This window comes from Mastigoproctus giganteus, chromosome 11, assembly GCF_048544385.1.
Source record: "Mastigoproctus giganteus isolate SK-2022 chromosome 11, ASM4854438v1, whole genome shotgun sequence".
NCBI lineage: Eukaryota > Metazoa > Arthropoda > Arachnida > Uropygi > Thelyphonidae > Mastigoproctus > Mastigoproctus giganteus.
In genome coordinates, this window is record NC_143585.1 from 138,492,082 (window position 1) to 138,506,057 (window position 13,976).

The following is a 13,976-nucleotide window of genomic DNA, read 5'->3' on the forward strand; positions in this document are numbered from 1 at the left end:
AGTACTCTTGATAGCCCTGAAAAGTGGACTCGGTGATGACATCTTACCTAACGTGTTGTTACGAATCGGCGATTCCCGGAGGAGATAAAAAAAGACTCCAAGGCTAGGTCAGAGCTCATTGGAGCGAAGGATGCGTTACGGCAGTTGAAGCTATAGTTCGTGCGCTGCAGAGCACGTGAACAGGCCAAGTCCCTGGGGCAGCTTTTCGAGCGGTAGTATTAGTGTAACGAATTGTGCAACGGAGATTCCTTGGACGGTTTTCTCCAAACACCTTAACTGCGTCTTCCTCGGGCACCCGGAACTGACTTACGACACATTCGTCGAATTACTGGGAATCGTTGGGTTTGACACGTTTTTAATTGCCTCGGATATTTAGTTTTAGGATTGGAGCAACCTGTCTTTTCAAGCACCTGCACCTGGAGGCTTCATCTGCAAGCGCATTTGAGTGCATTACCGATATAGAAAAGCCCAGAAAAAAGAAAGAAAGAAAACAAGAGACGGAAGCGGTGAGAAATTCAGGTCTAGATGTTGCTAGTAATGTTGCGTCACAGTGTACTAGGCAGTAGGTCTCACTGATCGAGTATTTCTCAGGTTGAGAATGACGAATTCGCCCCGCACAGTAACGTGGGAGCAGCCGAACGCGCACACTGCTAACAGCTGATTGTCAGCGTTCGAAAGAAGACAGTGCCTTTCTGCAAGCCCCAGAGGAAAAAAACTTGTAAATACGATTCCGTGTGAATATGTTCTCCCGGTGGGTTCTACAACTGTTGCTGTTCTCAGGTGAGTGACCTCTAGCGTTAGTAACAGGTACTACATTAACATTTTTGGAGTGTGTCTGTCCCGTGTAGTGGAATGTACGGGTTATTGCGTCCTTGAGACTTTTCACCTATGTAATAGTTGAGTGTCAGAGGTAACAAGATGTCGTTGGTCCACTTGTTGAGGATTTTAGTATGACTTTTTGCGTGATTCATTCTTTGTATAAAAAATTTCGTTCTTGCCTTATTTTTTATTAATAATTTAAAAATAAATTCCTTACTGGTAAAGTGCAAATAACTAAAGTACCTTGAAATGAAACAGAAAACCTCGATCAGTCACATAATGCGGTTAAAGCGACTAGAGCAAATATGGACTTCTACGCCCTCTTATTTTACATTAGAAATTTAATATCAAAAGGTAATTCTCCTCCTCCCCAAATAGTGCCATCGTGGAAGCACGGTTGGTGCTTCCGCGAGGGCACTGTCCACCCCACATCGGGTAGAAAGACCTGAGCTCGAATCCCGTTGATGACGCCAGGAATTTTTATGGGTTATTTTCACAAAGTGGCTGAGTTAGTCGGTTTTTTCTCCCGGAAATTGGGGTTTTTCGTCCAGCAAACAGCAAATCGACCAAAGAACACGTGCAATTTACCGACATATTATATACGGCGCAATATGGACTAAGTTTCTGATGTGCCTGAACCCAACAACAACAACACCCCCCTCCATGTTACAGCTATGCACATCGGTAGCTACTTACTCCTACTCTTCCAGTGTTCTCAATATATGTTTTAAAAATAATATTACGAACTATAAGATTATTATATATTTGAATACAGCAACAATTTACTGATCCACATATTTACAATGTCCAGGGCCATTACTAGCACGGACGAGAAATTGCGCTCTCGGATAACCGAGCGTTAACTTTATATTCTTCATTTATATACTGTTCACTTTCTTCTAACTAATCTGTTTCCACCTTCTGATCTGTTAGTTTATAAGAGGGAAGGAGGCGAATCTATCCTAATTCTTTACCTAATTTCGCCTCATGTTAGCTAAACTGCTATAACATTGCCTGTGATCATAACATATAAAATGTACACAAAAATTGAGTATATATAAGTAATACTACTAAGCTCTGCCTTTGCAGCCATTCGTAGGGCAGGCCAGTAAACATATATCCAATTACAGAAACCGCATATAAAGAAAAATCTCATAAATAACATATAACTATAAATAGTCTTTTAACTAACTGTTAATATAACAGAAAAAGGTTTAAAGCCAACCACACTGAGGCATTGAAGTTTCAGCTTGGTCTTGTTCCAATCTTGGCAAGAACGAAGAAAAACAGTTTTCAATTGTGTTTTCTCTTGGAATTCGTGTAAACATGTTGTTTTGCAGATTAACGTTTCGACAGACGGAGGATCATCAACACACCGCTCTAGTTTATGATATCAAATACACCAGCGAATTCCACAAAGATACACCCAACACCTTGAATAATTCTTAGCGAAGGCCAAAGAAAAATAAACAACGCAAGTAAACACGTGCATAATCCTTGGTCTGTGGTCGTGGCTCTTCAGTTCCACAACCACGGGCGAAGCCATGCTGTTTGGGCGGACACTGGATGGTTCACAGACAAGAGAGCTACCTGGGGCGATACAAAGCTGAATCTTTTCTTGGTTTTTAAGTTGACTCATGCAACGTCTTTTAATAAGGCATCCTTCAATAGCAAATTGTAGGAACAGAATCCAAGACATTTAGAAACTTAAAAATGGACGCTGTCACTTTTAGATTTTAACGCAAGTAAACACGCAAGTAAACACGTGCATAATCCTTGGTCTGTGGTCGTGGCTCTTCAGTTCCACAACCACGGGCGAAGCCATGCTGTTTGGGCGGACACTGGATGGTTCACAGACAAGAGAGCTACCTGGGGCGATACAAAGCTGAATCTTTTCTTGGTTTTTAAGTTGACTCATGCAACGTCTTTTAATAAGGCATCCTTCAATAGCAAATTGTAGGAACAGAATCCAAGACATTTAGAAACTTAAAAATGGACGCTGTCACTTTTAGATTTTCTACCGAACAGATATTAAACATTTTAAACTTGTGATATCGTGGTATAAGAAAAATTATTTATCTTTTATTGTTCGGAAAATTTAATTAACCACGTTGCTGCATAAAAAGCTTCGAATTTGTGGTTAATAAAATATAAAACTAAAATATAATACAATAAATCTCTTTAAAAAAAGCAATCAGATTTCATATTCTTCTGCTTTTTATCCTCATTAAGAGTGTTTGTTGGGTTTGGACAGATCATTCCTTCATGGTCTTACTGAAATTCGTTTGCCCATAGGTCTCCAGTTCATTAATATTTTTTGTCCATCTGTCATTATCCATCCGAGTTATATGTTTCGTCATCAGGTTGTTTTTTTTGTTCAATTATATATCCATTAACAGGTTTTATTTTACATTATTTCCTTATTGCTTCTTTCAACTTAATCTCTTAATGTTGTATTAGCTTAGTGTTTTCCGTAGTGTTTCCTTTAATGCTTCCTTTAGTGTTTTCCTTAGTGTTTTCATTTCTATGATTTCATTTATTTGTTTTATTTTTGCTGTTGTACCTTTTATCTCAGCTACTTATGTTATACGTCTGACTATTGTTTTATTTATTTTAACTTTAGCATCGCGATTGATGTTTGGATTATTCAAAATCATAAGCATACTAATATTCTTTTTTAATATTCTTGAGAGTTGCTAGCAGTTAAAATTCATTACTTGTTCTCTCATTTCCCCTTCTAATTCTAATTTTCACGTGAATGGTTCTTTTGTTATTGTTAGATTCTTTTCTTTTCCCAAATGGACATTTGCATATTATAATTCTTTTGCTTCTTTATAGATAACTATCTGCAGTTACTACTATTAATTTAGGAACTTTGCACACGGTAAAATTTATACTAAATTGTTTCAGGATTCTTGCCGAGTCCCATCTTCAGACCATAAATGGCAAATGGGGGTGGGTGATATAAAAACACCTTCACTACATGAAAATTACTGTAAAATTAATTAAGAAATTACAGCTGGCGTTCAGTTAAGGAATGTATACACTTGCATTAATATAATGTTGAGAATAAAGAAGATTTAGAATTCTCAAGTAAAAACAAAAGTTAAATATTGACTAGAAACATAATTATACCTATATGCACTTTGGAGGAACCGGACTTCGTACTTCCTGCACTGTAATACAGCCCTGCACGAGGCAAGTTTTTGTTGTTTGTATTAGAGTGCGGGTAGTAAGAAGTCCGGTTCCTCCAAAGGGTATGTAGGTATAATTGCTATGTTTCTATTCAATATTTAACATGTGCGTTGACTTGACTATAGAGTTCTAAATCTTGTGTGTTCTCAACGTTATATTAATGGAAGTTCATATTCCTTAACTTAACGTTTGCAATTTCTTAATTAATTTCATAATAATTTTCATGTTCTCATATGTTCTTATATCTGAAAATGTTCTTATATCTTCCCATAGCATTTATTTATTATAATGCGGTATATTTTTTATTTAAAAATTGCTTCAAATTTTCTATTAATTCTCTACTCAGCTTTTCCCCCACCATATTTTAGTAACTCACTATTTATTTTATTCTATGTCCGCTTTACTGATCTTATTTTGTTTTTAATAGGAATTTTTATGCGTTATTTTCACAAAGTGGCTGAGTTAGTCGGTTTTTTTCCCCACAGAAATTCGGATTTTTCGTCCAGCAAACAGCAAATCGATTAACATTTTCTGCCCTTCATTTTTATATAATTTTTTAAATTTGATTTTAAAAAATTATATACAAATGAAAGGCGGGTATGTAAACAGAATCTGTGTTTATTATTTTAACATATTCATATAATTCTTTTAGTATTACGATTAGTAGTAGGCATATAATGCAAGGAAGCCACAGGCTTTTGTTGCACCGTCCAAAAAAAAAAAAAATTAAAAAGTAAATAAAAGTATGGACAAATTATTCGCATCCCGCCTCACGTAGGTAACAATCCAGTTGACCTTTAAATTTCTTCAAATTGTCAGCCTCAACTACCAGCGAATGCAACTTGTTCCAGTAATCAACAACTCACTGACTAAAAATAAAAAAAATTCCTACAATCTAGTTTAAACCTCTTAATCCGTAATTTGAATTTCTGACTCCTAGTTCCGGAATTCTTTCGAATTTCGAAGTAAAAATTTCGCCTCCTTTCATTTTACTATCCTCTCTTCGAGCCTTGCAGACCTCAGTAAGGTTCCCGCTATGGTGCCTGGTTTCCAAGCCCATATAATCGAAGTCTTTCCTCATACAGTCACCATTTTCCGATCTCACCAATCCGGCTGCCCATATCTCGAACCTTTCAAGAAGCTCAATGTCCTTTTTTTCAGATAGATCTCCATATTTAATCACACTATCAAGTATGGTCTTACAACTGCCCTACTGTCACCATGGGCCATCTTGGCCGTTTGTCTACACTGTTCGGAGAACTTCATGTTCGAATCCTTTTCTTGCTATACTGTTCTTTGGTAGTATACCAGTCACTGGTATACCTGTAAACACACCTCATTATCGGTGTGATGTTCTTGTACATACATTAAGAACTGGTAGCACAGTTGGTCGAATCGCAGTCCTCCCCACACGGGTTAATATCATTAGTCTCCACGTGGATAATAAAGCTTTCTTTACCCCTCCCCTTTATAATCTGACAATCTGTTCGTGACTTCATTAATTTTTGTTCCTGACAAACATACCCTGATCCACCTATCGTTTTACAAAAAATGTTACCCGTTTCCATAATAATGGCATTTCCAACAAAACTAAATCCTTTTGAATTATAACAATTTACACTTGATTATTCTGTTCTGAGCTCGAATTAGGATGCATCACTTGGTAGGTTACTAGAATCTTGAGTCCATGACATGCTCTCAGTTACATTCATCTCTGGGGAAAGCACCCGTTTCTTCAGTGACTAAAATTCTTCTAGTAATGCACCAAGTTTTAATTTGAGATCAGTACGTTCCTTACATCTTGAAGATTTTAAATAAGCCATGTAATGTACTGTATGTCAGAAGCAGTGCAAGCCGTGGAGGGTTAAGGAGTGAAAATGATTCCTCGTATAATGCAGTGGTAGAGACACTGAAGGTATGAACTTCCTTTCTTCTGTCTCAGTGTTCTTTCACTTTTTAAAAGTGATCTTATTTCGGATAAGGCAAGTCATCCAATGTCATCTAATTACCAGATCAAAGGAAACAAAGGAATGGAAAGGTCGTAATCAGAGCGCAAATGGGGCGTGAGACAATTATACCTATTCAGACATCACTCCTTCGCAGCAGCAGTCGCATAAAGTGTTACCGACTAACCTACCAAGCCACTTGTTATCTAGAGCTTATAATTTGAATATAAATGTCAGTCTTTGGCCGTGCATATTGATGAGTTACAAGTTTTTCTTTAGGAATGGGAAGAGTAGGGCATTCAGGTATATTTAAGAGCTATTTATTTTTTAAAAAAAACCATCAAAATTGTTATGCATCTAAGGAAGTGTTTCAGGAACAGAATCTTACTTTCTATCCTAAGATCTTAAAGAACATGATTCTGTAAAGATATCAACGATATTTAGAAAGTCTTGAGACAGCCACTGTTCAACACTAAGAAATGAATCCATTTGCATCTTTGGTTCTTTATTTTTTTCTTCTCAAGGCAAAGCAGCTTAGGATAATACCTATTTATCATCATCAATTAACAGATGCCGTTATTGACCCTCGCAGAAGATTTGCATTACTTGTTTTGGAAGGGTGTCACAAAAGCTGACTCACCTCCACCCTACCTCCCACTTGACACTTCCCTTTCCTCCTACAACTAAGGTCAAGGAACTTAAATGCAGCAGTCTGTTTTTGAGAAGCGCGGTCTCAAAGACTGAGTCGGTTGTTTTTAAGTTGTGGTTATGTAGAACAGAATCAGGAAAAATAGGGCGGATGTTACGTCCTTGAACACTTTATAGCCACCCACATATCATCATTGATACCGATCTACAAAATTTAATAACTTATCAAAGCCATAAAAGGTCAGATGAAGATGGCTATATATATATATACCGCATTTTAATTCTTTCCTTAATTTGGTTTGTTTACATTTGTACAATGGAACGAGGTCTGACAAATCCGGGTGGTGACCTAACCTCGTGCAGTTTCTATTTTCTCACTTCGTTGTCCTTGAAGGGTGATCTGTAAATCGGGATAAACTTCGAGCCCATGCTACAAACCCGTTAAATAGAAGAAAGAACGTACGTATTATGTTCAACCGGATATCATAAACACTCCTCGGCGTTCTAAAATGTGGGCCGTGTCCTGGATGTGTAAGTAGGGCTGAATGCACTATCTTTTCACGAAAAGAATGCATTGGTTTACATGCGGAATCAATGGATTTCACAATTAAGAGGCTCTAAATCATCCGAGTCTTAGAGAGATAAAATGTCTACGTGTCAAAGTTTAAGGAGGCTCCGCAGAAATCATGTCAACTAAACATTGGCGCATAAGTAAAAAAAAAAAAAAAAACCTGCCATATTAGGGCAACCGAAGAACTATCTTGTGACCCCCAAAAGATCTGCATATACTAATTTACTTGGCACCCATATTTAAAATTCAAACAGCTCTCAAGTAAACTCAGATGGACGTGATCTGTTTTTTTTTATATATCAACTGCTTATGATAAGCTCTCCATTCCCGCTCTCATCTACATTCTGAAAAAAATATTTTGATAATACAGGAAGCCAGTTAAAACTCATCGACCTAATTCTTAAGCCAAGACAACTGGTCATCAGCCATAAATCCTCCCAATAGGAGTGTGTTTTAACGCGGGGAGTACTACAGGGAGGAGTTCCTTCCCGTCTGCTGTTCACCGCTGCCCTTGAACTTTTCCTCGCAAGGAACGCTGCTTTTACATCATATGCAAACGACTTCAAATTGTATATAACATCGAAAAAACACTGAAAAACTCACCTCGTAAATCAGCGAATCGCTTTCCTAATTATCAGTCTTGAAGTCTATCTATAGCAAATAGGTCTAGAGCTCAATATATCCAAATCAAGTGAAATCGCTTTTTTGAAAAAAGAGAATCAAGAATGACGCCACAACCTATCACAGATAAAGAAAGTGAAGTCTATACCGACCTCAGCTTGACATGGGATGAAGGCCTCATATTTCAGAATCATTTTGCCGCCATGAAAATGAAATCGTCCTCGGTGATGTGGATAATTCAATAAGAACTTACCAGGTTACTCAACATGGAGGTAGTCGCGAGATATGCCCAGTTGCGCCTACAACCAGTTGCACTTTACAGTTACCTTCTACCCCTCTGGGCTAACTACATACCGAAGTCAGAAACTGCACTTCTTTGTTGGTTCGGATTGCTTGATTCGGTAGGAGTGACTGTGAACTAAAAAGCCGTTCCCTGGCACTGCTATACAACGCTGTTTTCTTACCCATGGTTACTTACTACGCGGAAGTGTGATTCAAACGTACTACAATTGTTCGCAACCAGAAGAAGCTGGCACAGTTCAACAATGTATTCTCTTTACCGTCATGACAGCTTATTGGACAGTAAGCAGCTTGGCCCTCCTGGTCCTAGCGGGCGTGCTTCCCCTGGTCTGTAGGTAATCACCGCGCCTCCACTATTGCCTAGCCATGTCTATCCTTGCCGCAGTCATTAGCCACTATCAACATAACCAAATATATTAAAGAAGAAAAGAAACTTCTTGCAACCAAGCTTAAGTAGTTTCGCAGGCCAGATGAATGACTCTGACAAGAGCCTAATCACTAAGAAATTCCTAACTGATATCGCCCAAACATATCCAAAGGCTCCTCCCTGGTTTCCTCCCGGGAGGAGCTACCTTCCTCTTAACTATTAAATTCAAAGTGGCATCCACGGGCATTACTGAATATTCACTCTGCAGCTGCGGCCTCGCTGAGGACTGGGATCACAGTCATTAGCCACTCTATCGACCTAACCAACCACATTAAACAAGAAAAGAAACTTCTTGCTACCAAGCTTAAGCAGTTTTGCAGGCCAGATGGGCTGACTCTGACAAGGACTTAATCACTAAGAAATTCCTAACTGAACTCGCTCAAACATATTCGAAGGTTTCCTCCAGGACTTCACCCTACCTTCCTCTTAACTAGACAAGGATCCATTGAATTCAAAGTGGCATCCATGGGCATTGCTGAGGATTCACTCTGCAGCTGCTCGGCCTATGAGTACTGGGATCATCTCGTGTACTCATTCCTGCACTATGAAGATTTCCGGTGCGTTCTCATCACTAAAATCCACGCGCTTCCCCGCAAGCAGGAACACCTTTTCATTAATGAAGAGGCCTACTATCTTGCCTTTTTCTAGTTTCTTAAGACCTGTTGAACAGAAGAGGAACCCTTCAGGCCACTCCAGTTGCAACAACGTCGACCGTGATGATCCCCTTAGATCCCGCCCCATTACAGGATTCTATGACTACGCTGCTTACTCCTTTCACAAACTTGGCTCTACCGCAACAAGTTTCTACACCACCTCATTCTACAAGTATTGGGTATAACTGAAAACACACACAACTCAGCTAGTCTCAGACCTTGCTAACCCTGGTACCTCCAGGGTAGGATTTGTCGTTTATGTTCTTAGGAAAGGAACACATGGATGAACAAAAAGAAGTAGATTAGAAGATTCCTTATAGAATTAAGATCTTACTGTGGCGCTTGAGTATATGAAGAGAGAAAGAAAAAGATTACGTGACTTTTTTTATTCCGGGGCAGTAACAAAGTAACACGTGCAGCTATGAAAGAAATCCCCGAGTTTCGGAGAGAAGAAAAAAACCTTGCTATCTACGCCTGAGACCGATTAACTCAGCCAAGAAGTGAAAAAACACATAATAGCTCCTCGCTTCATTGACGAGATTCGAACCCGGGTCTGTTCCACTGGTATGTGTAGGACGGTGATAATAACAACTGTGCTGCCGCACGGATGGCGCTGAAATACACTTGTCATTTGAATAAGCAGCCATCCTAGCCACCGCCTCGGCTTTTGCCCATGTGCGACTAGTTTTCATCTGTGTATTGTAACTTAACCAACATCTAGGAAAGTAAACAAGAAAATAAAATACAAAACCTAAAGACCTAACGGTCATTTCAAACAACAATGAATTAAGGTATCTGCCTTAGTAGCGACCATTTAACCTTGCCATTACCTCCCATCCTTATCCTAGGGACGGGCCATTAAATCACTACCACGAGGAGACAGGTCACTACTATCTACCTAAATGAATTCTTCTAAAAAATACATCATGGACAAAATCAGCAAAAATGCTGAAAAGATCCTTAGTCATGAAAAACTCTCTCAATAGGAGAGAGGGACACTCGCTCCAAAGTCCTGATAACAATGTGGAGGCCAGTTTCCAGCTCCCCACAGAAGCACAATTCTGAGGGTCTAACCTAAACTGGTGCAGCCTAGACTTCAAGCCATATCCGGTCAGGACGCTGCAAATCGACAACCTAAACTGTAACCAGGGTGCTACGTCTCCGGTCAAGTAAGAACGGAGGGAATAAAGGAAAATAAGGATTGATCCATTTCGCTTGCCAATGGTTTCCAGCTCATCATTGACTCGCCTCCGCTCAGATGGTAAATCAATGGCATCGGCCGCCGCCCCAACCGGGCAAGACCAGATGCCTAAAATCTGTCGGGGAACTCCTTTTCTCAAAGCATATAAAAGGGAAGACCAGCCAGCCACCAGCAAGTCAGCAGGCATTTTGTCTGCAAGGACACACAAAGCCTCAGTGGCCACAGTTCGACAAGCCATAGTGATGCGTAGTAGAGCAAATCCTTGAGTTGAGAGAAGGATTCTGCAGACATGTGCGTGTTCTACTCGCCCTCCCCAAGCCAGGTAAGTCAAAAGGGGGGGGAGCCATTTAAGAGGGCTCTTCCTCTTACATGGCTCCCCCATTACTGCATTAACATAATTTAATGGAGTGATGTGTTCAGAGACAAAGTTTTAACTATACCGATGTTGAATTCCTTAACAGCTTCATTTACACAATAAAATAAGTATGATTTTTGCTAACTACTCTAAAAATACAGCCAAAAATCATATCTGAATATTTTTATTGCATAACACAGTAGCGCTGATCATCACTCGGCTAAGGCACCGTCCCCACCATGCTCGGTGGAAAAGACCAGAGTTCAAATCTCGTCAGTGACGCGAGGAATTTTTATGGGTATTTTTTACGACGTGGCTAGTTAATTTGGTCTAGGTAAGGGTAGCATGGTTTTTTCTCCCATCAATTTGGGTTTTTCGTCCAATAAAACAGCCAAACGCCCACAGAAACACGCAATTTACAGAGATAATATATACAGCGTAATATGACCTGATGCGCCTAAAACAAAACAACAGCAGCAGCTATGGCGCTCCTAGCCGAGTGGTCAAGAGCGGGGTTACAAATGTATAGGCGTGTGAGTGACCGTAGTTCAAGCTCACATGACTATTAAATATGGTGATGTCCTTGCATTCTCCCTGTCTCGTGAACTCCTCTGTTCCCATATGGTAATTCCGAAGTTAAAACAGAAAATCTCCACAGAGCGACAGCCACCAGCATTAAGCCGAAAGAGGAATCCATCCAGCTGAACTGGTCCAGTGGGTAGTGTACTTGCCCACGAAATAAAGATCGCGGGTTTGAATCCCCCTCCCTCCGGTAGGGGTATTGCGATTATCCAATATTTTTTAACAGGTGGTATGAAAGATACTATATAATTTCAGCAATCGAATCGCCTTAAATTGAATGTACAATATACTACTTTTACACTACTACAAGTACTACTCCTAACATATACTAGTGTGCAAAACTTAAGGATCAACACTATTTCTAAAGGTTAAATCACAAAATATTTACTTAAGGTACTCTTTACTGATGAGAGTAGATTCAATCTCAGCAGCGATTCTGGACGTCAGCTAATCTGGTGAGAGGTTGGCACACGGTATCACCCGGAAACATCACTTAAAGGAATCGATATGGCGGTCAAGGTGTTCTCGTCTGGGGAGGCGTTAACTTGGATGGACGTACACAACTCCAGATACTGGAAGGCGTTACTGTAACCGATGCACTCTACTGTACTGAGGTAATCCTTCCCCGTGTGCGTCTGTTCTGAGGTGCCATTGGCCCCGAGATCGTGTTTATGGATGATAACGCAACACCCCATCGCACTGCAGCTGTTGATATGCTTTTGGAAAGTGAGGACATTGTTCGTGTGGATTGGCCTGCCGTTTCCGTCGATCTAAATCCCATCGAACACATATGGGACGCTCTGGGGAGATGTCTAGCAGCACGTCCACACCCACCAGATGATGTTCACTAGCTGAAGATGGCGCTGACAGAGGAATGGACGATGTTACCGCAAGAACTTATCAACAACATTGTTCTTAGTATGGACAGGAGGTGCAAAGCCTGCATCGACATTAGGGGTGGCCATATCTCCTACCGAGGATCACCTGTTCCCTTTGTTCCATCTTTGGCAGTGGTGCATCTGTATCATGGCAGCCAGTGCTATGTTGCCATTTTTGAATAAAGTCCCTCTGTACCGTTTTGTTTCCGTTGTTGTGTCAGTGTTGTTTCCTTCATCATTTCTCTACCTCACGAGGTTCCTTTGGTATGCTTTTCCCATATCCGGGCCACTCCTATGAGAAGCTACAGGTGAAAACCTGACTGATCCTTAAATTTTGCACACTTGTGTGCAAAATTTAATTTAGTAAATACAACATATGAATGATTTTATATGTTGCCGGTATACAGTAAACAATTACCTGGAATCAAGAAAATGTGTAAAAAATTCTGTAGCAGGTACATAATGTGTCCTGCCGCTGGATATTTAACGTGTTTTACATTTAAGAGCCATCGGAAGGCGTTAAAAGCGTTTTAATTTTGAGATATTAATAAAATTCATGGATAATAATATTATTTTATTAATAATAATTACATATCGGTTACTGAAAGTATTGGTCTGTGATGGCTAAAGTACGATATATAATTTTTGCATTGAAGAGATTTTAGTTCACGACTAAATACACCGTAGTTGTGTGTAGTATTTATCGAAAGATCTGATTACATGTCCAGGTTGAAGAATGTTTTCATAAATGTGCAGAACTCTTTTCCAGCCTCACAGTTTAATTGTAAATAAAAAAATTACATTCAATCTGAAAACACTGGGTGACTCGAAACCAGATGCGTTTTAGAATTAACGCATTTTCGAAAGTTTTTTGTATCTTAAAACCTTAATATTTCTGTTTCTAGATTCCTTAGATTTCTAACGATATGCTACACGTCCACATTATCCCGTTTATTACGTGAGAAAATTTCCTTGATCACATTTTCCACTATCCTGGAAAACCTACTGCAATTTTCAGAGGTTTGAAAGTTTTTCCTCTAGTACAGAGCTAAGATGAAGCTGCATACAAATTTTCATTAAATTTGGTCTAGTAGAAGATAAATTAAACTGGAATAAATTTTCGTAACGCTTTTCGCATGACGGTTTTTCGTTACAAAATGTTTGGAATAACTCAGTAATAACGCTAGTAAAAACGTTTTTAACGTCAACAAAGAAATTGATGATGAAAATTATTAGTTGAATTACATGCAAAAATCCGGTGCCTGCGGGGCTTTCATCCCAAGTAGCAAGGGATGGCCGGTCGCTCACTGGATAAAATTTTTAAGCTCGGCCAGCTTATTTCCCTTGTGCGGTTGACTGACTCCGAGAAATATTCAAAAAGCGACAGATTTCTGTCTTTTCCACCCGGTTTGGGGAGGATGACAATTCTACCAACAGTGCCACACACACGAGGGCTCATAAGACACTCTTCGGAAATTCCATAGATGCGCATAATATGGAAGCACAATTATGATTACTGTGCAGTACTGACACTGTGATGCCCGAAAATAGTACGCTGGTTCGTTATATGCTGGGTTAAAGGTCCACGTCACGGAACCAGGCGGTTCAGATTATACAGTCCTCAGTTTCGAATGGACTGATCAGGCAAAGGGACAGCTCAGTCTCTTCTTATCAAAGAGTCCATTCTGTGTTGTCCAAATAGCAAAGTATGGCGGGGCGCTCACTGGATGGAAGCGACATGCCACCTATTGGCGTCTAAATTGGAATAATTAAAATTGAA

General features: G+C 39.6%; 1 protein-coding gene across 1 annotated transcript in view; it reads left to right on the forward strand.

The window, feature by feature from the left end:
- The first annotated feature begins 267 nt into the window (after positions 1 to 267).
- Positions 268 to 13,976, forward strand: part of LOC150078469 (inactive pancreatic lipase-related protein 1-like) — a 39,966-nt gene continuing 26,257 nt past the window's right edge. Inside the window, exon 1 of the mRNA XM_090384637.1 lies at positions 268 to 780. Within this exon, the coding sequence (XP_090240763.1) occupies positions 741 to 780 (40 nt within the window). The 5' untranslated portion in view covers positions 268 to 740. The remainder of the gene's footprint in view (positions 781 to 13,976) is intronic.